At 45.2% G+C, this 27,913-nt stretch overlaps 1 protein-coding gene across 8 annotated transcripts in view; it reads right to left on the bottom strand.

Annotated features, from left to right (window-relative positions):
- Nucleotides 1-27,913, bottom strand: part of RFFL (ring finger and FYVE like domain containing E3 ubiquitin protein ligase) — a 30,959-nt gene that overhangs the window by 2,678 nt on the left and 368 nt on the right. The window contains exons 2-8 of one of the 8 annotated variants that reach the window (XM_042026054.1): nt 24,377-24,455; nt 22,780-22,842; nt 8,361-8,545; nt 3,793-4,197; nt 2,174-2,263; nt 1,625-1,832; nt 394-417 (exon numbers count right to left, since the gene is read on the bottom strand). In XM_042026054.1, the coding sequence (XP_041881988.1) occupies nt 394-417; nt 1,625-1,832; nt 2,174-2,263; nt 3,793-4,197; nt 8,361-8,540 (907 nt within the window). In that variant the 5' untranslated portion in view covers nt 8,541-8,545; nt 22,780-22,842; nt 24,377-24,455. Of the gene's footprint in view, nt 1-393; nt 418-1,624; nt 1,833-2,173; nt 2,264-3,792; nt 4,198-8,360; nt 8,546-9,041; nt 9,714-10,352; nt 10,375-15,160; nt 20,819-22,779; nt 22,843-24,376; nt 24,456-24,772; nt 24,882-26,797; nt 26,975-27,913 lie in introns of those variants that run through there. The other 7 variants (XM_042026051.1, XM_042026050.1, XM_042026056.1 and 4 more) reach the window with 7 other exon arrangements.

Below are 27,913 nucleotides of genomic sequence, written 5' to 3'. Positions count from 1 at the left end.
GCTCCAGCAGCTGGCGAGGAGCAGAAGTTTCAGCTTTTACACATTAATTTCTGTGAGATGGAAACAAATACCACTGAGATTCTCAGTGATGAGGCAAATGAAGCAACACGGGTTTCTCTTCCCAAGCAACAGCACAGGAGGAAACGGCCTCAAGCTGTGCCAGGGAGGTTTAGATAGAAATTTTTCCTAATATCCATTTTCAAAAGGGTTGTCAAGCTCTGGAACAGGCTGCTCAGGGCAGTGGTGGAATAAACAACCCTGGGGGGGATTTAAAAGCCATGCAGATGTGGCATTTGGGAGCATGGTTTACGGGTGGCTGTGGCAGTGCTGGTTGGACTCAATCTTGGAGGGTTTTTCCCAATAAACAACTCCATGATTAAGGATCTCACTCACCAGTTTGATCATCAGTGTCCAAAACTGCAACAGAAGAAGAGAGAGGGCTTTGGTGAGAATCTGAGAAGCTGGGATAGAAGTGTTACCAGGCAGGGGCTGAAAACCCTGAGGGAGTTGCTAAACCAAAACTGCTTTTTGCTGATGCCCATGGGAGGCTCAGGCTGGGGCTCTGATCAGGACAGGTTCAACAACTGGCAAGAAACTTCTCCTATAGAGAGCTTACACAACAGCTAAAGCCTTCCAGAGATAAGGGATCCCAAGGGATGTGTCAACTGTTAAGACAGCCTTGGAACGTATGCAAAGTTTGGCTTCCCAGTGCTGCACCTGCAGCAGCCCCTTGTGCCAGGTCCTCTGCTGTTACACAATCACCAAATGGCTGAGCACAGACACAGTGAGTGAAGTAAAAGGATAAATTGCATCAAAAGCACAAGATAATGAAAGAATATAACCCCAAAGCTGGTGTCTTTAATCTTGGATCATCCATAGAGGACAAAGCCTAGAGAGATGTGTTTAAGAGAACAACACTGCTTTGGACAGCACTGAGAAACAAACGTATGAAATCAAAGTGTTAAAGTAAGTTTCTCTTGTAAGTAATTTACAAATATGTGTCTTTTTTAAGAAATCCCTTGGAAGTGCAAACTGGCACCTGGAAGATCAGGCCAGATACATTCTCTATGCACCTGTGTCCCCTCACAGCCACCTGTGCAGGCCCAGCATGTGCAGCAGGAACAGACTTGTGGTAAGAAAGTGAAACCCCAGCTACCCACAGCTGGGCAGGCCTGGGAGGCACTGCCCTGAATCTGCCAGCTGCTCTTTGGTGGCAGTTTCCTGCCTGGGCAGGGCATTTCCCTGCTGGCTTTGTCAGGTACCATGAGCCAAGAGGTAAGAGCTCACCCCAGCACATCCAGTCGTGTACAGCCACCCACCAGCTGCTCTGAGGCTGAGGCAGTGCCCAGTGCGATCTGTCAGGGCCATGCACAACAGCAAGGTGAAGGATGCACAGCCCTCGTGCTGCTGCTTCAGCGCAGTCCCTGTCCAGAGCATCCAGAACTCTCTCCTCAAACAGCTACAAGGAGTGCTGAGCAGAGTTCAGCTCCTTCCACTCTGTACAAAACACTCCCTCCTTCCTCCTCACTCTGCTGCACCAGAAATGTGAGTTCTACTTCCTTGTACAGCTGTCCATAAAAAGGCAAAACGTGGGAAACAGGCACATGTTTGCCACGTTTCTTACCCAGATGTTGAAGGTCCTTCTCTTTGTAGAGGCGAGTGACCCTCTCCAGCAGCTCCCACTTCTCACAGCAGCCTTTGTAGTTGACGAAGTTGCGGGCGAGGATTTCCTTCAGCTGTCGCACGGAGAGCGCGTTGATGTCCCCGATGCTCGTCAGGTCAGACAGCGAGGCCTTCCTGCCCAGCACCAGGTTATCCTCAGAGTCAGTAGACTGGGAGGGAACAAACAGGGAATCACTCGTGCCCTCAACACCTTGAACTACAATTTCAATCAACTTTCAGCATGTGTGTGAGCAGGAATTCAGGTTTGGATGTACAGGCACTGCTTACTCTGTGAATTCCTCCATCAGAAACACAAAATCTGGAGATAGAACTAAGTAATTTCTATTACGGTGTCCAAGTGACACCAATTCTTTCCGTATGTGGAGGACAAGATGATGCCACAGAAGGGGTTGACTGGGTTTGGTCAGTCACAGTTACTGTTCATCTCTGGTAGCAAATCCAGCCTAGGAAACCTGGTATTCCCTGTCATCCAATTCCAGGACACACAAACCTGTGTCTCGTCCTCTGCTGCTGCTGCTTCTTCTGCTGCATTCTCAGCTGCTGTTCCACAGGCTGGGCTCGGAGGCACATGGCCATTGGCCTGGAAGAGGAAATAAAGCTTTCACCAGCTGTGGGTTTCTGGAGGGAAATCAGCTCCAGGGCAGTGTCACTGCAGTCCCTGACCTCTGGAAGGACATGGGCAGGACAAGGCACAAGCCAGGCACACTCACAGAGGATTTTCCCTGTGCAGCAATCACACAAAGCAACACTTGCTGAAGCTGAACCTTTAAAGCCCCAGTACAGAACTCCAGGCTGGATCAGGAGCAGACCAGATTTATACACCAAATTTGTATGTGTGTATATGCAGTCCTTCCCTGATGTCACACTGTGCTGGGGTGTCATGGCAGAACTCTGACAGCTCTCAGTGCAAGGCTCGGTAGAACCCTCCTCTAACACAGCTCAGACCTTCACAGTAACCAGGAAAACACCTCCTCAGGTGAGCTCTGGAGTGAGCAAACAGCAGACACCGAGTGAGGGAGCAGCAGCAACAGGGCCAGAGAAGGAAAGGTGCGCAGTTGCTTTGAACACTTGATAAACGAGCAGTGTAATTTCGGCTGACTCACCTGCAGGAGCCACTGTTCCCCCTGGTTTCCGACTGACAAAGAGACTGTAACGTTACCACCCTTCTCATCCAAGTGTTAATATTTACAGAGCACAAGAATAACAATCAGGATCAAAGAGCCTGAAGTGCAGCAGGATGTCATGCAAGTCGAGACAAGAAGCTGAAATGTATCATGGGGCAGTGAGGGAAGACAGCAGAGCTGGTAAAAACTGGAATGGCAATACCCAGAAAACCAGGGAATGAAAATGCCTTTTAATGATTTGTAAAAAACATTCTCCCAGGAGAACTCTTCCTCTGAACTAGATATATCTGCTGAGGAAGCACAAGGTACACACATTTTTCACAGCTCTGATCCACAGGGAACTGAATACACCCATTAACTTTGTAATAAGACAAGGAGCAGATGTCAAACACTGAGTAAACTTCCCTTAGCAGAGAGCAGAAAGACAAACAAAGCAAGGTCAATAAAAAATAATTAAGCTCAAATGCCCCTGCCAAGGTTCATCAGAACTGCAGGTTCATCATAAACCAAGACTTGGCAACAGATTCCGGGTTTGTCTTCTATTGATCTGACTGCAGGAGATACCAAAAACTTCGCCCACCCCCATCATCTCTGATCAGTTCCAGCTCCAGAATTGCTTTAGACTGTGTTTGCTATGTGGCACAGGAATTAAAGAACAGTATCAACTGTTTAATTACACCTACAAACAAGTGCCAGAAGTCATCAGCAAGTACCAAAGGAAGCAGTCACAGGAGCATCTTGTGGCAATGCAAGTGTGGACCAGAGCACCAGAGAAAACACATGCCAGAGCAATGATGTCCTGAGAGTGAATGCTCAATATATTCAGCACTGCCCACCAAATTCAATTCCATAAGGAACGGCACATCAAAGTTGGTGACAGCAAGTCACAGCTTTACTCAGCAAAACCACATGCAACATCTCAGTAGTTAATCCAAAAATAGAGATGAACGAGTTTGCAAAAGATGGTTCTGGCCAGAGACTGTACCTGTTGGTGTTCCTGAGCTTCTGAACTTGAGATGGGATCTGCAGACACTGAGGGCTCATCTTGTGAGGTAGAAGAGGCCAGGCTGGTTGGGGGGTGACTCACAAAGTCTTGCTGTCCATGGGCACTGGTATTAAATGTGTTTGTTCTTATCTGATCTTCCTGGGTAATTGCAGGCTGCTGGCCAAGGATCAGGAATACCAGGTCCTCCTTTTCACGACAGAACTCTGTGGAAATCTCGTGGAGTGCCAAGTAATCTCGCAGGTCCTTCACCTTCATCTTGATCAGCTCCTCCCGCTGAAAAGCCGTGGCTCGGAAGCGCTGGCAGAGGTGGCAGAGCAGGGGCCCACCTTCGGGCTGGTTTGAGCAGGACGTGCAAAAGTTCTTCTTACAGTCCAAGCAGATGTGCTGGGAAAGAGAGGGGGAAGGAATCAGACCCATCCCATGCCCTGTGCCAGCGGGACACGGTGGCCGCAGGCAGCGCTTCCCTCCCGTCCGGAGCCCAAGGAAGCAGCAGCTGCTCTTAAAGCACAACCAAAACCTGCCCATTCATGAAAAAGTGCCAGGTAGTTACCCATGTTCCCAGAGAAGGACAAGGATTGATCCCTGAGCAATCCCCAGATTTCTCACAGTTCTTAGAGAAGCCCCATTCCCACTCCATTTACCCAGAATGAAACGTGATATCCTTACAAGATTCCCTCATGTGCCAGGAATTTTCTGCACCTGCTCATGCAGTTCAAGCCAGAGGAAATCAGGAGATTGAGGCAGCAGACTTGGAAGCGAATTCCAGCTAGCTGTGCACATTGTTCTGTGCATTAAGAAGCTCCAGCACTGGGAGGAAACTACTTAAAAACATTTCTCTTTCATAAATACCTGCTATGAATGACCTTCCTCCCCCTTTTTTCCCTCCTCCAATTTGCTGCAATCACGGAATGAATTTCTTTGTTTCACCATAAGAGGGACAGGGAACAGCAAGGTCAGACAGACATCAAAGAATCTGATATTTATTTATACAAAAATAGCCTATTGTGACAATACACACACTTTATACCAGTTAGAGCTAGACAGAAAGTGTTGGAAGTTTTGGAAATATTATGCCCCAGACAGTTAAAAACTTTACAGATTAAATTCTGTTGTTAAATGTTTATATTTGATACTGTTCTGATCTTGTCACGCGGGGCTTGATTTTCAGAAGTTCCAAGCACTCACAGTCTGTGTTGACTTCTGCAGAAACTTGACTGTTAAACCCTCTGGAAAGGCAAATTCTACATTTTCCAATAGGAATAGCAGCAGAACAGCCACATTACATGCCTGTTAAAAAGTCCTGAGGGGAGAAAGAAGTGGTTTCAGTGCTGGTTAAAAATGCTAAGTCACAGTCTCAGGGAAGCCAAGCACCTCTGTGAAATTCCTGACTACCTGATCCTTCAGAGCTGTTCAAGGAAAAATAGACAGGTGGAGTTGGAGGAGTAATAAATACAAACTCAAAGACAAAAAAACCTGGTTTATGAACTGCTTCTAGTGATTGAAGAACATCTCTAACTTCCCAGCTGAAAGAAAGCAGATGTTGCTCATGTTTCACAGGATGTAAATACACTACTTGCTTACAAAAGCTCCTTCTGACCCCCTTCTCAGCCTGGAACCCCCCCTGCTCCCCAGTTAACACCTCCAGGCCTCTCATTTACAGCCTGTACTACACTCTCAGTGACAGGAAAGAATCCCAATTTCCTGCTCAAGCATTTTAAGACATGAAAATTTGTACCACACAGAGAAACTCTTGAAACCTCCTCTCAAAATTGCCATTTTGGAGCCTGCCAAGGAAAAGTGACTTTCACCAATCACAAAGCAAGGCAGGAAGGGCCATTTCCACAGAACATCCCGTTTTGAGGAGTTTTCCTTAACTTCATCACTATAAAAGCCATTAATATGTAATTGACTTTTTGTGACCCTGTGATTGCAGGAGCAATCCTGTTCCTCGGCATATTTTCAGGGCAGAGACAGGAACTGATGCTTGTGTGTCCCTAGAGCAGGGGAACAAAACAAATCCACAAAGGCAGAGAAGTGGAAAATAATCCTGTTGATAACACTTGCCCCTCTCAATCCCTCATCTCTGACATGGGAGCAATCAGAAGAATTGAGAGAAAAAAGCCCCAACAACACAAAAACTGCACAAAACAACCCAAAACCCCCAAGCACCCCCACTTTTCTCTGGCAGGGGAAGCCTCCCCATACCCTGCAGATTGCCAAACTGGCTCCAAAGGGAACCCCTGTATTGCCAAGGACCTTCCACCAGCCAGAAAAGCCCTACTTGAGCACTCCCATCTTTAGGTATCACAAAGCAAACACAGCACACGGGCAGTTCTATCAAACATGTTCCTGCAATTAACACTAATAACAGCCTGCCTCAGTTATCAAAGGATACATTTGGGAAGTGAAAATAAACCCAGGCATGTCTCTGACTTAGCAGCTCAGCATTAGGATTTATCTTCAGAGAAAAAAAACCTCCCCAGCCTGTATGTGAGCACCAAGTGTTTAAACGTGGACATTTGGGCCACATCTCAGCATCAAGCAGCTTTTACAACTTCACTGAACTCTGACTGAAAGGGCAGTGATTCAAGGCACTGGGTTCTTCAGAAGGATTAGTTTCAAATGTTGCAGTACATTAAAACTTGTTCCTAAAAGGTCAGGCCACGTCTGACTGCTGCTCACTGACAGCACAGCCAGGACGGTCAGACAGCCCTGAAATGGTTTTTTTTGTTTGTTTGTTTGTTGGGTTTGGGGCTTTTTTAAGCAATCTAGGTGGTCACCAGTGCAGAAGGAATTAATTTTTATCCACCATATTTCAGAATAAACATTAACTAGACACTGGAGTTCAAAGGTGCTGCCTCTCCCAGGAGAGAATGCAGTTTTCCATGCTCTCCTTGCAGCACAGTGAGGTTTCATACACTTCTCCCCCCATAGCAACAGCACAGAAGAATTACCACAGCTTACAAACACACCAGTGTGTTCTAAGTGATGTTTCCAGCTCCCTCGGGAGACCTGAGGGATGAGCTCTGGCAGCTCCTCCTGCAGCTACCAGGCTCCAGTCACTCCCAGAGATCACTGCTCAGGAGCTGGGGCAGCAGGAAGGTGGGAGGGGAGTTTGGGAGCCCCCTTTGGAGTACAGAACCTCAGACTCAGTTTCACTGAAGGTCTGGAGTGGGAGCAGCCGGACACAAGCACAGGAACAGAGAGCAGCTCCCACAGGAAAAGGGGGAAGCTGCTGAGGGCAGGAATGTTTTCAACAGCTTTAGCAGATCCTCTGCAATTTGTGCACCAGAGCTTTCCCTCTCCCCAGTGAGATTTCACCTGGAGGCAGTGATGGCTCTGTACAAGACACTGCTCTTAAGGGCAGCTCATATAGAACAGGTATTTTAGGAAATACTGGGGATAATGGAGCTGTGGTTCTGCTGCTGAGCTCACAACTGCCTGAAATGGTTTCATTTCAGAAGCAGAATTATCTCTATCCACTGTCTGCAATCATGCCCAACAGCAAGTGCTGGATCCAGGGTAACTCTCTCTACAAGTACTTCTGAGGACACGTGGCTTAACGAGGACAATGTCAAAGACAACATTACAGTCACGAGCAGGGATGGCCCCATTGCAGCTGACCCAGCACCAGGAGAAGTCCAAAATGTATCACCAGAGTTTGATTCCTGAAGCAACTGCACTTCTCAGTGCAAAAATGCATCACCACCCCTGTTGTCCTGGGAGTAGAAAGCAGCAGCTCTGCCAAGACTCACCATTCTTCAGATGTGTGTCCTCATGCATGAATAAAAAAGTGCAAGGAAAACCAGTTTATGAACTTTCCCATATAATCTAAAAGGGCTGTGGCCAGAATTCACCATTATTTTTAAATTCTCACATAATTAAGTTCAGTAACTATAGATCTGACACTTCTTAAGCCACAGAGTGTGGACACAACAATTTTCCTCACTGGAACATTACAAGACCCACTATGTCCAAATAATGCCTCAGGCAGGGTATGCTGTTGAATTAAAAGTCTTGTGGTAGCAATTATTTTGGCATTTATATACCCACAAATCAAGTTTACAAGTAAGATAAAACAGATTTGGGTTTGGTCTGGGGCTATTTTTGCTCAGCAGTTCTACACACACCCTCAGAAAAACTTCACTTTTAGTTTGAGCAACAATAGTTTGAAAAACAGGCAGGAAGATCTTCCTTTACTGAAAGCACAAACACAATTAAAACTTCTTGCCACAATATTTACTTTTAAGGATGTTAGTGTTTTAAAATAAGAAATTTAATAACTCATGTTCAAGTTAATGCTCCTTCAAGTGATTATCAGCAGTTTGGCTTTCTTCATTGAGATCTGGAAAGCCAAGTCTGCTGAAGGATTTCCAGTCATTTAATGATGCCTGTTAATTGTGACAGAATGACTGAAGACCCAGAACCAAGGTGAGCTGTCTTCTCCCACGTGAAATGTCCTCAGATCCGAGAATATGTGTAATAATGCGTGTCTCTCTTAAGTTACTGAAGGCAGCTGCCCCTGGCAGGACAGGCACTGGACTCACCTTCCTGGAGGAGCTGTCGAAGTGCATCCCACAGGCTTTGCAGCTCTGTTCAGAAGCAGTGGGAGAGGGGAAGGAGCTGTAGCCAGGGTTGGAATAGGCCTGGGCTCGGGCTGTTGGTGGCGGTGGCATCTCCTCAGTGGAGCCATCCACACAGAACCAGTTACAGCAGCTCGCCCACATAGTACCTGCCAGGGAAAACCACATGTCACAGGTGGCACGGGACACAGGCTGGCAGCTGAGGTGATGTCTTGGTTTGAAAGACAGGTGTCTGACAAGGAAGGCAGGAACCTCCCTTGGAATGGAGAATATGACCCCCCCTTCCCGCCAAATTATTATAACCTGGCAATTAGGGGGTTTTCAGGTAAAGATATGGGAAAATAACAGTTCTTTACTAGTGTGTATGTGTATAACAAGGCAAACAACAACAACAGTGGCAGCAACAACAGACAGAAGAAAGAATAAACCAGGAAACCCAAAGAAGGGTCTCTGCCCGCTCTCGGAGCCATTCCCCTCGGGTGCAGTTCCGCTCGCAGCCGGCAGGGGCGCTGGCGGCTCCCGGTGAGCAGGGCAGGTGCGATGGTTCCCCCGCGGCTGCAGGGGGCGCTCCGGAGCGAGCTCGGGGAGCACGCGGCACTGGCGGCCTGGGATCCCGGGGAGGGATGGAACAAAGGCTTCACAAACCGCTGGGCAGCCGATCCCGGTGTCCGGCTGGAGCCTCGGGAATGGCAGGCTGGAACGGCAGGGACGAGCAAAATCCCGGGCTGGTAGACGAGATGTGTCAAAGCTCCGCAGGTGTGCTGGAACTGCGGGACAGGCAAGCAGGGGTGGCCGGGCTACAGTGTAGCCAAAAACCGGAGCAGTGGCAGAAGGATGGCGGCTGAGCAGCAACAGCCCGGCTCCCCAACACGGCAGACAGAGAGGGTCCCTGGAAGGGGAAAAGGGCTAGGGGATCTCGGGGGTTTCCCCTGGGGAACCCGAGCAGATGGTGAAAAGTCCCTTTTTTAGTGAGGCAGGGTGTTAATAAGGCCCCAGTGCAACAGCCGCTCCAGCGAGCAGAGCTCCGCTCAGGGCAGAAGGCAGCAGAAGGCAGAACCCCGCAGCCGTGGTGGATTCTCCCCACAGGGACTGCAGCCTCCTTCCCCTTGGAATGCCGAGAGAGCAAGGCAGCTAGGGACTGCCCCAGCCCCCTTTTTCCCACCCCCATTCTCTCGGTATCTCTGCCCCTCCGAGAGAAACCCTCGGACAAGAGGAGTGCAAGCCAAGCGCCCTCCTCCCCTGAGCACGGCAACTTCTTTTGTCTCTGTTAAGTACGCGGTCGTTACTATCTCCTAGCGACATATGGGAGAAAATTCCCTACGAGAAAGAAAGAAAAGGAAGAATCCTAAACCCCAACGTAAGTGCACACAAACCCCACACGCCCAGTCCAGCACAATGCAGCTTTGGTGAGAAGGGACAAATAAAGTTCAGGACAGTTATTACTAGAATTTCATAAAGTTAAGAGATTACAGTGAAGATAAGATAAAATTTATGTTCTACTTGGCTATATCAAATTCTGAGTTTGCTGTAACAGGCTGGCTCTATTTCACATCAGCTGTAATACTTTGAGTTTTGTGCACACACAAAATGAACACACAAAAACTCCCATGACGTGGCAGAGAACAGTTAAATAACATCAGCAGCAAGATCATAGATGGCTATTAGTCAGCTTTATCCTAAATCCCTCTACAGATTTACAGCTATAAATCCAAAAAGATAAAATAAAAGCAAGGACAGTGGAGTCACTGAATTCACATATTGTGGTTCTTAGCTGAATTTACAGCATTACAAGGCTGAATCATCACAGCAGGTCAATGTCAATAACGTAAGAAGAATCAAATACTGGCTTTGGTAACTTGCTTGGGAAAACAACTGCAGCTGAGACACAAAATCACTTGTTTATTTTTCAAGTCAAATTTTATACATATATATACACATATACACACACACACTTACCAAAAATCCCAATACAGTCCAGTAAAAAATGCTCAGTTCCAAATTCTTCTGAGACCACCTCTGCAGCAAGCAATATTCCAGAAATTAACTGCTAGAAACTTGCTTTTGGGAGTTTACAAAGAAATCTGAATTCATCTGGGCATTCAGTTTCTGGAGCACACACCATGTGTCATCACTTACGGGTAAACTGAATACAAATTGCCTCCTCTGCATTTCTGCTCTCACATGGGAGTTCCTGAACTGTTTCTTTTATGTCTTAAAAATAAGCTCCCTCACTGATAGTGTTCAACAACTGCTTGATTTTATAAACTTCTGGAAATGAAACATCTCTCAGCTGCACAGCCAATTCACTGCTTTTTACTCAGTAAGTACTGCCACTGTAAAACTCCAGATTCCCAAGGGAACAGGGCTAGTATGAATCCTAAAGGTTATTGGGTATAATATGTTCTTTTTATTAAGCTGTGCTAAATCTTTGGGGCTGATGTACTTGAATTGGGAAGGTTTTGCACTCTGGTGCTGTTCCATCCAGTATCTGTTGTTTTAGTGGCATATTTAATGCTTTCAAAACCTGGCTGAATTTGGCTGGTCAGAGTCCCGGCTGTCCTGGACAGATGCCTTTCAAATCGCACAGTGTGAGCTCAGCCAGGAGCCCTCCCTGCAGGCTCAGCACATTGCAGTGTTTAAGTGAAAATCTACCCATTCACAACATGGATTCGTGCTGTAACTGACGTGCACGTTGCTGCAATGGAAGTTACACCTGGGTTAGCAACCAGATCTCAATAAATAGTGTGGATTGCACTTAGGCTGGCAATGAGATCCCAATAAATACATGGAGGGAAGCATTGCACGAACAGAAATAATCTATCATCCATCTGTATTAGCTTTGCCCTGCAATCAAACACGCACTTTAGATGGCACAGATAAAAGAAAAAATTACCCTTTTTCTCTCTGCACATTAACTGCCAAGCTCTCTGTCCCACTCACAAGTTAACAGAGCCTTTCTATTGAGAAAATACAGAATTTCTACTTGAAATTATGCTCTTTGGAGGTTTAATTTGTTCCTAGGAATGACAAATCTAAACAACATGAAAGCTGCACAGTCCAACAAGCATTCACGGCCTCCACAGCAGTGGAAAACTGCGTCCAGAGTTAAGCTGCCTTCCTGTTTCAAGGACCCCTGCAAGCTGAAGGCCACCCACGATAACAGAATACACAAATGCTACCGCCTGCCCCCAAAAACTTTGTTTTCCTAAAAAAAGACAGCCTACTAATTCACTCTGGAACATTGCAACATGTCAAGCATTGGGAAGAAAAACACAAGGCAGTGCATAAACCGGGATAAAATAAGACAGAGCTCAGCATTCAGCTGGGGTTGTAGCTCTGTGATTGCCAGGAATTAAAAGGCCAACAAAAGGCTCAGACATTGCTTTAGAAGAACCTTAATCCTGCTCAACTATAAAGGCATGGAAGGGAAATGCCCATAAACAAACAACTTAATAACCAGGACTGTCCTCTGATCCGTAACATTTTTCCAAAGGTATCTCTGTTCTTGAATAGAAAGGAGCACACATCTAAAACACCTCTGGTAGCTGTCTACAGCTGCACTAAGACAGCAACAAGAAATACAGGTAAGATTCAGCAGCTGCTTCAAGAGTTTTCCATTGTTCTGGACAGGATCAGCTTTAGACCCAAGGAAAAAAGCACTGCCACTGGGAGAGGACTCAAAGTTACAAGCAGAATGCCGCAGTGGAATTTCAGGATGACAATTTCCTTGGTAACTCTAAAATGTTTGCTACAGCCAAATTATTCCCTTATTTATTTTGTTACCCATCCAGAGGTATGTGGTCAGCACCATCCAGGAACTGCTCATTTCCTGCATGGATGGATGGTTGTTACAGATGTGGCAGAGTCTGAGGGTCAGAACTACAGCCCTGCCCTGTGCAAACCCTGTCAATCCCCTGCAAAGGAGCTGCTGTTCTGCACCCAAGGAGCTCCACAGCTACACCAAAGGGACAAATTAATGCCCAGACAAAAAGAACCAGCCAGTGGAAAGAGCTACTTCTGTGTTGTACTTCAGGGCTGGGAAAATACTTAAAGTAACTTGACTAACAACAGTGTGACAGCTTGGAAAACTTAATGACAGGATTTCAGGAATTCTCAAGCAACATCTTGAATTAAAGATGTGGACTTACTGGCATGGCTGACATTACAGGCACTACTGATAGCAGCATTATCCTTGGACAAGGTGCCTGTACTGGCTAATGGAGCCACAGAAACAACTGCTCGAGCCACGCAGCTGAGCTGGGTTTGGCAAACTGGAAGCTCCATGGCAGGCACCCAACAGCGACTGCTGGCAGCCAAAAACCACCTGCCCTAAATCCTAAATGCACGTTGTGCTTGGAGCATCTGCCAGGGCAAAGGGAGAAGGAGTTTCATCAAGGGTGGAGACACAAGATCAAACAATCTATCCCGGACTTGCAAACACATCCACCCACATGGCAATCAGCACCTTGGGAAGGGGGGGGTGTTTCATCTTCTTTCTTCAGTTGCTTTAAGGAAAGCCAGAAGAAATCCAATAAATGGCAGGGAGTTGTTTGCCATGGACAAAGTGGTGCCAGCACTCTACCTTGCTCTGCTGGACTGCTTTTAGTGATTTGTTTATTTATTTTTCCAGTATGAAGCTGTGCATGCCATGACTCTCTTCACTGAATTTAAGCAGGAGAGCGAGATTCATTTCATCACCTGTTCATTAACACGTTCTACACAACGCCGTGAGTTCTGTATTAATTTAATTCTGAAGGAAATACCACTGATGACCATGTTTTCCTCCCATACACAGCTGAAGACAGGATTCATAATGCAGGCCTGGATTCTTATACTTTCCATCTTCATTTCAAAAAGTGTTTGAACTCAGGTTCTCACTCTATATGCAGTATCACTGCCATAACCTTGCTAGCTGGACTGTCAGGGATCACTGCCTCCACACAGGATTTATTACACATGCTATTTGGATTTCATCAAAGGGCAGGCTGTGGCTGCAGAGGGGAACTGTGGTTTATGTTTGAACATAAAACCTGCCTTTATTTTCCTAGAGTACAAACAACAAGGGACTAGAGCAAGCAAAGGAACATCTCAGAATCAGTGAGCTTCCAGCTCTGTATAATAAAGCTCTCGAGGACTGGGTCTGGCTCCTTTTCGTGACTGCTCAGGAATTCAGCAGCTGGAATGCAGTAGCACCAAGGAGACACTTGAATCAAGGGATCAAAAGGAACTGAGCTCCCAGAAGCAGCAGATTTTACTCCCACACGAGGAGAAACCACAGCAACAAGTACTTCTGCTCCTGAGAGGCCTTTAACCGCTGGAACATCAGGGCTGATGACCCTTGAGGCTATTGCAGATGGAGCTGGGTGCCAAAAAGGGAGGGAGATGCAAGCGAGCAGCTTTGCCAGGGCCGGCTTCCCTGCAGTGCTGTTTGCTCATCAGCCCCAAGAGCTGCCCTTGCACTTCCTCGTTTAGAGAGCTCTGTTCACCACAACGAGCTGCTTTTCCATCAGCTCCCTGAACCATCCAGCTGCTCTTTGCCCCTCATCCATTTAGAGACCACCCTCCTTGCTACTGCAGAACATTCTTACTGCCTTCAGAACCTGCTGTGATCAGCTACAGATGCTCTACAGCAACACAGGTCCAACCTGGCATCCCCTGTGTGTCCTCCACAACAGCAAAGCCCCATTCCCTGGTAAGACACAACTTTCAACACAACACACTAATCCTGGGATAATGCTGTTCACAAAATCATTCATTCCTGCCACTTCCAGGAGCTTCAAGATCAAGGAAATTGCCAAGAGGCCAGAAAAAGGCAGTGTGGCTTTAAAATATTCATATTGATAGCTCACTTTTAAAATTATTATTTTTGTTATTAATCCATGCTGTAGCCCCTGCAAAATGAATCAGATCTCACTTTGATGAATGCTGTTTGAAATGGTTGAAGTATTTAATGAGTTAATCTCCTTGGTGCCCCATCAATAGTGTTGCACAATTGTTCATTGTTACAATTTACTTCTTTTTTTTATTATTTCAACAGACCTGCACTGATAAGAAATGCCTTGCTAAAATTAGTTTCACTATTGACCTACCACTTACAATCTGAATTCATAGCTAGGTCAAAAAATAGTATTTACTTGGTAACAGAGCTACAGAATAATCTGCTCAAACACCACTTAGGCACAAAGTATTATTTTTATCAGCCTTTGTCCCAGGCACAGACCTGAATTATGATAAATGGGAGCAGCCATATGTTGGGACAGCTGGAAAAGTCAGCAAATGAGCCACTTGCAGAAGGGACAAGGGAAGGAAGCAGGTTGCCAGTCTGAGCATGACATTTGCAGACGTGGTGTCTCAACCAGTACAGAGCAGGAGAAAAGGAAGGGATGGGACACAAATCTGTCACGAGGAATGCACATCTAATTTACCGTATAAAATAACTGGATTGAGAATGTCAGATTTTTATGTAGGGATAGGAAAAAATATGTTTATGAGTAAAGGTACTAATTCAACTGTGCCCAAGGTGACGACAGCATGCACACCTTGAAAAAATGAGTAAAAAATGAGCACTGGAAAAATGAGTCAAAAATGAGCTAGAAACAGGAGTGTTCCGGTGGGAGAGACACAAGAAATTGTGTTATGGAGGGAGGAAACATTTTTTTCATTTTGTTCTGTGCCTTCCAGAAGTCTGGAGACATTTCCCATCTCTAATCATCTAAGTATGCAACAGCAATAATCCTTACAAAGACAAATATTTAATTGCTCACCAGTCTGATCAGCAACTTTGATGTCAGTTTAAAACTCTTCAGGTGAGACCCTGGTCAGCTACAAAGGCAGAGTGCTCAGACAGTCCGCACCGAGCACAGTCAGAACAGGGTGTCCAGGATTTCTGTGTCCTTTTGGCCAGGATCCTGTGCATCCAGGAGTGCCTGTGCTGCCGGGCACATCAGGGGATGCCCTTGAACAGCATCCACATCCTCATGTCCAGAGGCTGCTTCCGCTGGCCAGAGCAGGCTGGCACTGGCACCCCATTCCGAACGCTGGCTACACCTTCCCCGTGGGATGCACACAGTCCCTGGCTGGAAGCGCAGCTTGTGCTCTCCAGCAATAATCCATCTTCTGCCCCTCTTCAACACAGCTCCACCTGTGCTTCTCCACCTCGGAGATGCCTCCAAAAGCCTCTGTGTGTGGGCTCAGGAACCTCGGCAGGCTCAGCAGGTCCCAACAATCCAGCCAGGAGCAGATCCCGGAGCGTGGCACGCAGCTGGATTCGGCAGCGCTGCTGCTCCGAGCGTGCGAGCCCAAAGGAAGGGAATCTGGCCACGCACCAGCATTTTAATGAAGGAAGTGACATCCATTTACCACAGAGCAGAGAGTAAACAGGGCAGCCCGCCGGGGCAGGGTGCAAGGCAGAGCAGGAAAAAGATGCAATGGGGCCGCAGGCATTCAGCACAGCCACACACAGCTCTGCTGAAACGCCAGCACCTTCAATTAGTGCTGAGCCCAGAGAAGCACCAAAAGTCACTTCCCACTTGCGTGGTACAGAGCAAACCATCGTGCAGACAAAGCCCCTTTTATGCTGCTATAACCTGGTTTACATTGAGTAAAGCATTTGCCAGGTAAGCCCTTGGAAAATTGGCTTAGCTGAGAGGAAAATTACGAGTTCTTATATACATGAGAAAAACCCAGCAGGTATTCTAAGAGCATTTTGCAGCTGTACCAGTGCTTATCAGCATGCTCAGAGTAATCTGCAAGCTTACTTCCAGAAACCCTTGATGCTGTTTGGGAGGTTTACAGACAGATCTCCACCTGAAATCCCACCAGCACTGTTACAAGCACAAAGGACCTCGGCTTCGAGCACCTCTTTGAAACTAGAGAGCTGCAATTCCCATTTGAAAATGGAGAAAACTGGTTTAGAAAGCTGTGGGATTTAGAGAGTGTTGCCCAGAAAGCTAATTCAAAACAGACACCACCTTACTTGACTCCCAGCTTTGCACCTGGAATTGCAAACTCGATGCTTGCCCACTTTCCCTCTCCTCTGCAGCACAAGCAACACCATTTTAATTGGTGTTTCCCCCATTTTAACATTAGAAGCTTGGAAATTTCCCCCATTTTAACATTAGAAGCTTGGAAATCCTGTTTTGTAAGGAACTGGATACCTGGCCTGAGTATTATTTTAATATAAGCTGTTTATTTTGACCCAAAGTTGCATTTTATATATTGAAAAAATATTTAGATAAAAAGCTCTTCTTGCTATTAACTGTAATTAGGTCTCAAGACATGGGCCAAGATGGAAAGTCAACCGCCTTTTTCCTTTGCAAGTTAGTGACATTCTTCCAGCAATTTCACACAAAACAAAACAAAGTGATTAATGAACTCATGTGATTTTAGAAAATTATTTTTCTTACCCAGTCTATCTCAATTCCTTAGTCCCATACCTCTTCCCAAAGAATGCGCTGTGACCTCAGACTTATCTCCCTTCCACTCTCCTGTTATGCTGAAAAACAGTTCAAAAAGCTGCTGTGCTCTCTCACACTGGTTTCTATTCATCAGCAAGACTGAATTAAGTCAGTTGTAATATATAGCAGGAACCAAGTCAGGAGGAGAAGAAAGGAGACTCTGGAGAAGTAAGATTCCAGAGTACTGTTTTGTTACCATTCCCAGCATCCTGCATGGGTGGATGTGTGTCTCTATCCTTAGTCTCACGCCCAAAAGTGTCACTGAAGGTGGAAGCTCTCCACCAAAATGTCAGCAAGGAGCAGTCCATGAATCCTGAACTATCCCCTACCAACTCAACCAGTCCTTTTCATTCTGGAGAAAGAGGTTCATTCCTATCCTCACAGGTTTTCTTGGATTCAGCTGCATGGGTCATTGCTAAAACTGTAATTGCAATAGGTAGCAATAAATTGCTCAATGAAAACCTGAACATTTAAATAACTGTGCAGCTTCCCTAACCAGCCCTACTCCAGGGAGGATTGTTATTCCATTCCATCCAGATTTCATCCTAAAACCCACCTAGACCACTCTTCCATGACAGCCACGTGGCAATAGCTGGGGGAGGTTTCCAGGATGTGTGCCCACCTGGAAGCCAGAAAGTGGCTCCAAAGGCACAGCAGGAGCTTTTCAGGGAGTCCTCCTCCTCTCCACACTACAAATACCTCCCTCTCTCAGCAAATTTTACAATGCCCAGAATAGAACCTTGCTGAAAATAAGTTTCTGCTGTGCTGCAAAACACTGCTGTGAACTAAGTGACTTCAGTGTTTGGGTATTGCAAACAAACAGGAGCAGATCCACAGTTTAACCACGGAACAGCTTTGAATCCCCTCTGCTGGAAGGTGATTTCACCATGGAAGAAGGTAACCACTGTCAGAGGGTTTAATGATACCCTTCTCCTAAATGGGGGAATTCAGGGAGCTGGAGAAAAAAGGGGAGAAGAAAGGATATAAATCTGCATTTTCATCACATCTGGAGTTCCCAACTTCAGGTAAAAAGAGATCAAGCTATTTCCATTGAAATCCTTGGCCCCAAAGGCCTGTGATGACAACTACACATCTTGTTTCATTATGACAACTGGATTAATTACATATTCACCAACAGTTCATCTTTGGAATGAAGCACAAGCATATGGGGGCAGTTGAAGGGAGAAGAGGGAGGTGCATTATCCCAGATTCAGCTCCTCAAACTGGAGGTTGGACAGAATGAGCCAGAATTCCAGTAAGTTTCCCTGAAACTGGGATTGCAGTTGGCCCTAAAGCTCCATGGACTCTGGGCTATCACTGTGTCCCAGGCACCCCAAACTGAGAGTGTTTGCTGATAAATTACAACACCAGTTAGAAATCCTGGAAATTACTTGTCATGCCAAACTATGGGTTTATTTTTAACCAGGAAACTTCTAAATTTCACCCCTCCAAAATCAAAATATAGCCTCAAAATTCTTTGCATGCCAAACCTACTCTTCTCCCCACCTTATTCCAGGAGCTGCTGGTAGAAAATCAACCTAAACCCCATGGAATTTATACAAGTGGAAAAGTGTACATGCAGTGGGACTGGAGGCACCACAGCTCTGTGCAGAGTGGCAGGCAACCTCTAACCTATTTAACTGGAGCCTGAAACAACATAATTTTTATTTGGCTGGACTGAAACAGATCTGGATGTATATAACTGAGGCACATCATAACAAGTGCAAACACTGCAGACTCATTTCATAGCTATGCCTATTCCAAATTAATCTGAATTCAAATCCAAACTAGGTGCTGAAATAGAACAAAATGCAGCTGCAGATCTTCTCCCTCGGCACACACGTACAAACACGAGCACAGCCATCACATCCGACACGGTGTGAGAAGCTCTGCCCTCCCAGGCTGCAGAAACACTTAGAAATTAGTCAGCAGTTAAAAAAAGGTCCAGGATGTTGAATACACACCTGAGGACTGGTTTTGTTCCTGAGATAACAAAAGGTAATGCCATTAAAAAGTGAGTTTATTTATAGTTTAGTCGCCTTATCTGTCGACAAGGGAAAACATCCCTCTTATCTGAAGGAAGTTAATACAGGTGGAACTTTGAGAGGGACTTTGAAGTTGTACTCTTAAAGCATTTCCATAAATATTATTTTTGTGCCAATCTCCATTTAGCATGGAAGCATTTGAAATTCAGAATTGCAGCCCTGGAGAAGAGCTCGAAAACTGAGGGAAAGTTCAAGCCTTACTACCCAGTGTCTGCTATCAGGACTAGCATGAACTCTCTACAGCATTCATGGGACAGATGTTGTGGAAAAGTCCATTTCCAGCCATCTGCAGTGTTTGTTTCTAGGGCTAAAAGGTTCTACATTGGTTCCTTTACCACCATCCTTGTTCCACTGCTGTGCCTCTCTCTCCCTCCAGCCTCAATATCTGCAGAACATTAAGGACTGAGAAATCCAAAACAAAGCAGCCTGAAATCTTGGCTTTATTCAAACAAACATGAACAAATCCAATAGCCATCTGGTCCCATGGTTGTGGTTACTGAGTTGAGGGGGCACATCCTGAGGAGATTCTGCAAGAGCTCACACAGGAGCTCACAAACCATTCAAGTAAACATTTGTCTCTGGGAACTAAAGCCATGATCCAAAAAAAATAGGTAGTTCTCCTTTATTGCCGCATCTCTTTCTCTCTCTATATATATAACGGCAGAACATTCAAGTTCTTTGTCAAGCCTTTTCATCACCTGTGTGAAGCACCAACAGAGGCAGGACCGGCATCCTTTGATGGCAGAGCTCACCTAAACCCACCCAATTCCTGGGATCAAACAGAAAGTGCTGAACGTGGAATCACTGCAGGATCCAACCTGCAGGGAATGTATTTTTACCAAAGACTGAGAGGACAGGAGGTAAGGAAAGCTTCAGACAGGGACCTGCATCTCCTGGATTCCCTACCTTTGTCACAGAGGGGAAATTTCCCATATATGGCCCAAGCCGACAGGGTCACATTTCAGTGCAGGCTCTTGGCAAGCCCAGACATTCAGACATCATGAGTCAGTGCTCCAGAATCACTGGGGTTTATAAACCAAAAAATCTACTTCATTTGGGGTTTTTTTAATTCACCTTCTGTTGGGGTTTTTTCCTCAACCTTTGCAGTACACAGGCACCATCACATTTTCATTTTGCTCCTCTGTAACTGGCAGGAGCATTTCTTTCCATTCTGGGTTTTCTTTTGCTTTGCAAAATGACAGACAAGATTTTCATATTGGACTAAATCATGGTGTTGGGACATGAAGAATAAAACCAGACCAACTATCATGGAGATTTGGAACAGATATAAAGCTGTCTTGTACTTTCACATAGCCCTCTAACAACAAAGACTTATTTTTAAAATAAAACCTCAAAACATCTTCACTTCCGTCCTCAGATCCCAAACAAACAACAATTTATCTGGTATTTCAGCACAAGCAGACATGACTGCCGCCAGTAAGAAGCTCCCTATGACAATATTTTCTACCACTGACCTGATAACATCAACATGACCTTTCTTCTCTTTTGAACTCTACTTTTCCCAGTTCAATAGTTCAGCAGAAACTGACCCATTTTTTGACTACACAAACAAAATCAGATACCAGACATTCCATTTTAAAAAGAAATTGTAATCTGCATTTCAAGAAATACCATTGTGTTGATAATTGGGATAATTTTCAGATTAGTAATGGGACAAATGGGGGCAAATGTGGGACAATTCAGGGTGAGGATTTTTGGTTTCAGTCTCCAGCTCTGTCAGTTTGGGCCACTTCAGTTCTCTGTGCTTGAGTTTTCCATAAGCAAAAAACAGGTAATGCCCCATCAGGGAATGGAATCAATATTTCATTTCTTTAAAGCAGTACTGTATTCATAATGGAATTAAATACTTTCAGAGAACTACAGAGCTCATGGAAGGGAAGAAATGCTGAGAGTGAACAACCTCCTCGCACTTGTGCAGAGCATCCTAACAATTTTACATTAGAACAAAACACATAATATTTTTAAAAAAACAGGACAAAGCAAGATAATATTTTAAAAAAAAAAAGGACAAAGCAAGATAATTTTGAGGCCAAATTAGTGTTTCACACATGTACAAAAGACAATGCAAGTCCCATTCATTTTTTGGTGGTTTATTTTTTGGTTGGAATTGGTTTGAAGTCTTTCCCAGTTCACAATGAAAATTATGGTCAACGTGCAGAATAAAATAGTGCTCAAAGTTTTTTGCTTAAAGGGACATTTCAACTTAAAAGTGTTACTGACAAATGTGGCCTTGTTAAAAAAAACAACAAAACAAAAAAAAGACAAACATTCTTGGGACTTGAGACAAGATAAGGTGTGAAGGAGGCAGCACGCTGTCAAACTGCTGGTTAGGAAAACATCAAGGGTTTTCAATTTCAAATCTGTTGTGCATATTGTAAAAACTCTCTTTTCCTTAGGAGTTTAGAAGATTTGGTCAATACATTTAATCTGTTTCCTCCATAATCAAGTATTAAGGCTGATCAGGCAAGCACACAGGGGACAGTAATACCCTTTTCTTCACATTTTCTTTTATTAGGGGAGTTTTTAGGAAATGCTACCATGGACTAGATTTAATTTCAAGCCTGCAGCTCTTATTCCTGCGAGAGAGATGAAAGCTTTAGCTCATGTTCTTGAGAGCCACATCCAGAAGTAAAAAAACAAGCTCAGGCCTCCAGAACAACGTCTAACCAAGTGACTTTGGCTTTGGGCAGAGCAGCACTGAGGGAGACAGGCCTCATTCCAAGAACGATCATCTTACTTCCCTCAGACAAAGTAAAGCCTTTCATGAATCAGGCTGGGCTCTGGCCTACATTCTGTTGTATGAAAAGGCTTCATTATATGCAGTTGAACACATTGTTTGAAAACCTGATATAAATGGCCTTTACCACAGCAAGAGCTGAACAAACTGAAATCGTGCAATGTTGAGGGTTCCAAGGGACCAAAATGGCAAAACTGTAATAAATGTGTTGTGTGTTATCTCTAAAACACACATAGTTTAAACCTTGAAATAGGTTTTCACTCCTGGCAGAGTTCAGAGGTGGTATCAGGGTGATCAGATAAGGTTATTTGCAGATTTAAGGTGTCTCTGAAGGCAGATAAAAAGAAATGCTGCAAGTGCTTTGTTTCTAAGTGTGTTATTTTGCCATACACATGTAGTCATTTACAGGTGCTTTGAATCCCAGCTGCACACCTTGTAGGCATTCCAAGTCGCTCCTGAAGCCCAGCAGCGAGCTGAACAACGTATTTCAATTCTTTCCAGGAATTCCTTCACTCAGAATGACATTCCTGACTTAGATATTTTACACTGCAAAAATCTGTCTGTGATTTGTATTCAAGTCAGAGGAGCAAGTAACAAATAGTATAAATAACAGCAGGAATAGAAAAGTAGTTTGCCAAAAAGAAGGTTGATGGTTTGGGCTTTATTTTTATTAAATTCATGCTTCAACTCCCTCTTGTTTCTATTCTGCATAAGAGACAAAATCTTGCTCCTCCTACCCCAGAGCTCTCTGCACAAGAAGATGCACAGTGACAGACTAGGTCTGACTGAGCTGACAAGGAACTCCATGATCCCCTACAACGACTGATAAGCCTTCCCATCTGAGAAACAGAAGGGATGGATTATGCAATATCAGCCTCTGTCTGACTGGCAGAAACCTGGCCCTGAGCTCCAAGAGCATGAAACAGCCCCTACATAAAAACCAGCTTCAGCTTCTACTTTTTGGATTATACAGTCAAAGGGGACTTGGAAATCTACACTTTACTTGGAATCTGAAAAATAAACTGTTTCCAAACTCTCCTGCAATGCTTGTGCAACGGCCTCAAGACAGGCAGGGATCTGGCCAGCTGTGCCACCAGCTACAGAAGCTGCATTTTAGAACTCACCCTTCTTTGGAACAATTGGAACTTTCTCCAGGCCAAAGTCTGCACACAGAGCTCAGTGTTTCCCTGCAAGTACACAACAGCTCCATTATTGTTTAACTACCAAAAACCAGCTCCAACAATCTATCAAGCTTGACATTCTATCCATCTCTGCTGCTAGCCCAGACTGCTGGGCATATATATAGGAAGAGGTTCATGGATTCAGTAAGAAAAGTTATTTTGTTAATCTAAACAGAGATTTCCCTTCTTTTAACCATTAATTTGCCATTTTAAAAACTGTTCAGGAACCCAGAGGCCTGCTTGTCCTCCAGATCATCAAATTCAAGTGTCTATAAAGAAATCTATTCCAGCAGATGAATAAAAGCTCCTTTTTAAGATACACATAAATTCAAAGGCAATCCCACAGAGAAGGAATTGCTCACTGCCTCAGAGCTGCAATACCAGTTGTGGTTCCAGCCTGGCCACGATTATTTTAACACCAAGCTACAGCAGAGCATTAAGCTGCTGCTTATCACCCTCCGTGCCCAGGGACAGCACGGCTCGGCAGTTTCCCCAGTAATCACAGCTCAGGCAAAGTCCTAGGAAACAGCAACCCTTCCATGGAAGCAAACATATCAATGCATGATGCAGCCTCATGGAAGATGACCTCAAACACAGGAATTACTCAGCTGAGTGACGCCAGCAAGCCGAGTCTCTGGGTCAAGGACACCTGGGAGCCATCCACTGGTGCCAGCAGTCATTTTTCTCTGAGCAAGGTATTTTGACAGCAGCAAAAAGTAGCATCACATCAGTTTCAGTCTGGAATTCTGTGGGATGCAGTTCCTGACTCATATGGGGAAAAGCCAAAGCAATAGAAGTTCAAGTGGTGTGGATTCAATGATGCCACCTGTGACACTGCAATTTGAAATTATCCATGTGTATATATAGAATACATAATGCCCAAAGGAACCATCCTTCTGCAGCAGAGGTTACCACGCAACAAGCTACTCCCAAAAGAGAGTATGTAAAATTTAAATTACATTTAATGAGTTTCTAATCTCACTTAACATCAGCCTAAACTAAAAGATTCAAAGCATATGCTCCTCAAGTATATTCTTATAAGCACATCCCACAACCTTCTGAACATAAATAAAGAGGTGGCAGCATTAAAAAAAGCTGATGTTTAATGAATATTTTAATCTCCACTGAAATAAAATGTGGAAATTCCTATTCCAAGACTATTTGGCAGAGGAGCCAGAGGGCATTAGAGAAAGAAGCCTGATTAATATTTTTGAGTGAACTGAAAACCTCAAGAGCAATTAATGTGAAGAAGTTGTAGATTTTACAGACACTGAAAAGAATTAACAGCATCTCAGAAAACAATTCTTTCTTTAGAAAATCCCTTATGGGAGCATAAATTTAACAAGCCAGAAAGGCCTTTCAGAGGTTAGAAAAAGCCATCTCAGTTCCGAGGAAATCAGCTGAGAAAGAAGGAAAAACCTAGTACAAACTCTGAATTCTTGATCTGACAGTCAAACGCTTGGTTTCTTAAAGAAGAGGGTAATTTTTCAACCTTGCAATGTTGTTTGAAGACTAAATAATCAACTTTAGAGGCACCTACCAGCAGGGGGTTGGAAACCTTTGCATGCAGGTGAGTCCTGGTCCTGACATCAGCCCAGCAGTGATGGGATTCTCCCCACCTGTGAAACAGAGATTCCACTTATTCACCACTGCAAAGCATTCCCTGCTCCCTGAGTGCCAGCTGAGGGAAGTTCACACTGCCGTTCCTGGCTTTTGTAAGGACAGTGCCTGGGAAGGGGAGGAAAACAGGCTCCATGGGAAACCACAGAGAGGTACTGTCAAGGATAATGACTGGAATTACTTTGGGGAGCAGGAGCCAGGCTGGGGTTTCACAATAGGCAATCAGGGGAGGGCTGGGGAAACATTTGTAGCAGGTAAATAAATACATGGAAGTACAGAGCACAAAGCACAGGCAGCGAACAGCAGCATCACACACCTCACCAGGGCTCTGGCTGTAGCACTTCCAGAGCTCAGTCCACACTCAAGAATCCAGACTACCAGCATTATCCAGGGAGTTTAAAGTCAGGTTATGCCTGTAGTCAGAGCTCAGCCTAGAGAGAAGAACCAATTTCCCTTATTTTTAACTACCTATTTTAAACCGAAAGGTCCCCTCTCCCTGCTCAGCAGCAGGTCACACACAGCTGTGTCCAAAAAAGGGCCCCCGTGCACACACTTCCCTGCATCTCACCTTATCCTGCTGCCCACAGTGTGTTTCATTAAGCACAACAACTTGGTTCAATGCACTTTGGTTTCTTATCTTCAGGTCAGGCTCTGTATCCCTCAGGACTGGTCAGAAAGTTTAGAGAAGATATGGAGCCAGAGAATCTTTAATTAGGTGATCTTTAAGGTCCTTCTAATCCAGTCCACTCTGTGATTCCATATCCTATGAAAACACACTCTAAGGGACAGGAAAGTAGCCCAACCCTAATTAAACACCATTTTTCCTACAGTGAAACCAACACACCCTAGGTGAGGAGAGCATTTTACCTGGCCAGTCCTGAGGACACAAACTGCAGTGCTGGGTCAGACACAGCCTGCCCAGCTCCACTGCCCGCTCTGTGCTGGCCTGGGAGAGCCAGAGGACAGGCAGGCACACAGAGCAGACTGTGGAAATCTGCTTCCACCCCTCCAGGCAAAACCTGGTTCAAAGTCCAAACTACAGGTTTAATAACAGCACTGGCAGCTCAGCTCAGCTCATGCTTCAGCTTGATTGAAGAGTTTACAATCTCAGTCGTGATTAACAACTTTGGTGCGAAGTTGCACAAGAAGTGAAAATGACACCATTTAACAAACAAACAAAACAACACAAACCCACCCTGAAGTCAACAACAATAAAGAGAAAACTGAAGATGTGCAGAAGACAGATTTCAGTCATAAACTCAACTAGTGACCACTGTCCTCCCAAAAACTCCTATATATGATTCCTTTGTACTCTCAGTGCAGAGCAGTGCATTCAGCTCTCATTTTAGGAGCCAAATCACATGGTACCTGACAATGAGAAACAGTGAGCCTCACTGAAAGCCATCCTACTTTTTCTACCCTACAATTAAACACAATACTTAAATGATGGCTTCAAAACTATTCCAATTCAGCAAAAACTTGAGCAATTAAGCATTAACCCATGAGCACCACTGTCAAGGCAATCAGCCTTTAATTAAAAGTTCAGTTGCTACAGCTGAGTGGATAAGCAGACACAGAGTGCTGCAGCTGGGTAATCCTGCTCCAGGATCTCCAGACCCCCACGGGAAACACAACAGCCCAAGGTGTTTGTTTTGGTTCATTAGACCCAGTTGTGCCACCAAAAACAATTATGATTACAGAGAAGGACTACAAGATCCCCCTCCCCATCACTGTGGGCACAAATGTATTAAGAAGATTCAGTATTTGATAGGTGGAGGTAGGTAAACCCAGGGATCTGGAATTTGTAATAAACATTTAAAGCTCATAGCTTTCTGCTCCACTTCTCAGCCCTGGAAAAATGAGGTAACAGTGGGAAGACAAAGAGTTAAAACTCTTTTTGTTTATGCAATCATGTATATGCCTTAATGATCATCTATCTTAAAATCTGAGCTTCAAAGTGTTGAAATACAACCCACCACAGCGTAAACACAATAAAATACCAACTTACAATACACCTGTCATCTCCCATCCTAATGATGTGGAGAGCTAAAAAAGCTTCTTGTATATCCATTAAGTTCTTCAGCAAGCCCACAATGAGGTCAGAAAGAACAGAAAACTGCCACAAGTCCCTGCACAGCTGTGAAACAGTTCTCCCAAACCAACAGCCGAGGTTACGTCCTGTGCTCCCCAAGGAAGACACGCTGTGTGTCAGAGAAGAGGAAGTGAGCTCAAATGAAACACAGAAACAAACCCCTTCAAACCCCTTTTGTCTCAGCCAATTAAACATTACCCTGAGCACAGCTTAATCTAAGAGGCACAAAATTAAACCATTCCTATCTACCTGTAGTGTTACACTTGACTAAGCACACCTGGCTGTCCTTGCAGTGTAGGGAAACACGGGAGTTTTTGGTGTGAGGTTTTTTTCTGGAGTGCAACTGGTTCTTTATCACAGGGTCAAACACTGAGCCTCTCCATCCTCAGCCTTTTAACCTGAGGAGACTCAGGCAGGACTCTGTTCTCACTGCAGAGCTGACATTTATTAACCTGCAGACACCGAAATACTGCTAAGAAACCGGACGATGAGTCAATACTTTCCCCACAGGAAACACCTTGACCTGCTTACAGGAACAAACTGCTCAGATGACTTCTATTTTCTGAAGAACTTTTGCTTTCTGCAGCAAAGGAAGGACTTGCTCAGCTTTCACTTTGCAGTACGCCCCCAGTTTTGAGCAGAGAAGGAAATAATTTGGGTCCTTAACATCAAATTACACTTTGGACATACTAAAATGCAAAGAGACAATAATTTAAGCAGAGAGCTCTACAGAAGGCTGGTGCTTATCCAGAATTCCTCAGCTCTCATAGCAATTTGAGCAGAATAACCTACTGAACCCCAGAGGGCATTTGGGAGCAGAATTCAGAAAGGAAAGAGTTGCTCATAACCACTTTTAAACATGAAAAAAAGAGGTTGCACCAGAGTCCCACTCCCCCTCATTAGGGAAATCCTGTGAGGGAGCCCCTTGACCCCATCTCCCCAAAACAAAACCCAGGTGCTGCACCTGTCCCAACCCGAGCAGCCCCATTCCCCCCGCCCTGTGCCCGCCAAGCTCTGGCAGCCCCTCCTGCCCTCTGTCCCCCTACACCTGCCAACAACCCAATCCAGAGCCATTCCCGCACCCCACAGCCCCTGGATAACCCTCAGTGACAACTCCACAGCCTCATGGACCCCATATGTACCTGCCCCCCGCCCTTACCCCACCCACCCCTTCTCCACCCTGGCAGCCCACATTGCCCCACACCGCCAAACCTGACAGCACCCTCAAAGCCTCACACACCCCCCCAAACCTGGCAGCACCCTCAAAGCCCCACACCCCCAAACCTGGCAGCCTCTCCCACCGCCCCCTTCCAAAGCCTCAAACACGTCCCCAAACCTGCCAGCCCCCTCTGTACCCCAATGCTC

This window comes from Corvus kubaryi, unplaced genomic scaffold, assembly GCF_017639235.1.
Source record: "Corvus kubaryi isolate FWS band 111438036 unplaced genomic scaffold, C.kubaryi_AGA036_p1.0 37284, whole genome shotgun sequence".
Lineage (NCBI taxonomy): Eukaryota > Metazoa > Chordata > Aves > Passeriformes > Corvidae > Corvus > Corvus kubaryi.
Note: the sequence above shows the minus strand (reverse complement) of the source record. Positions and strands in the feature narration are given on the sequence as shown.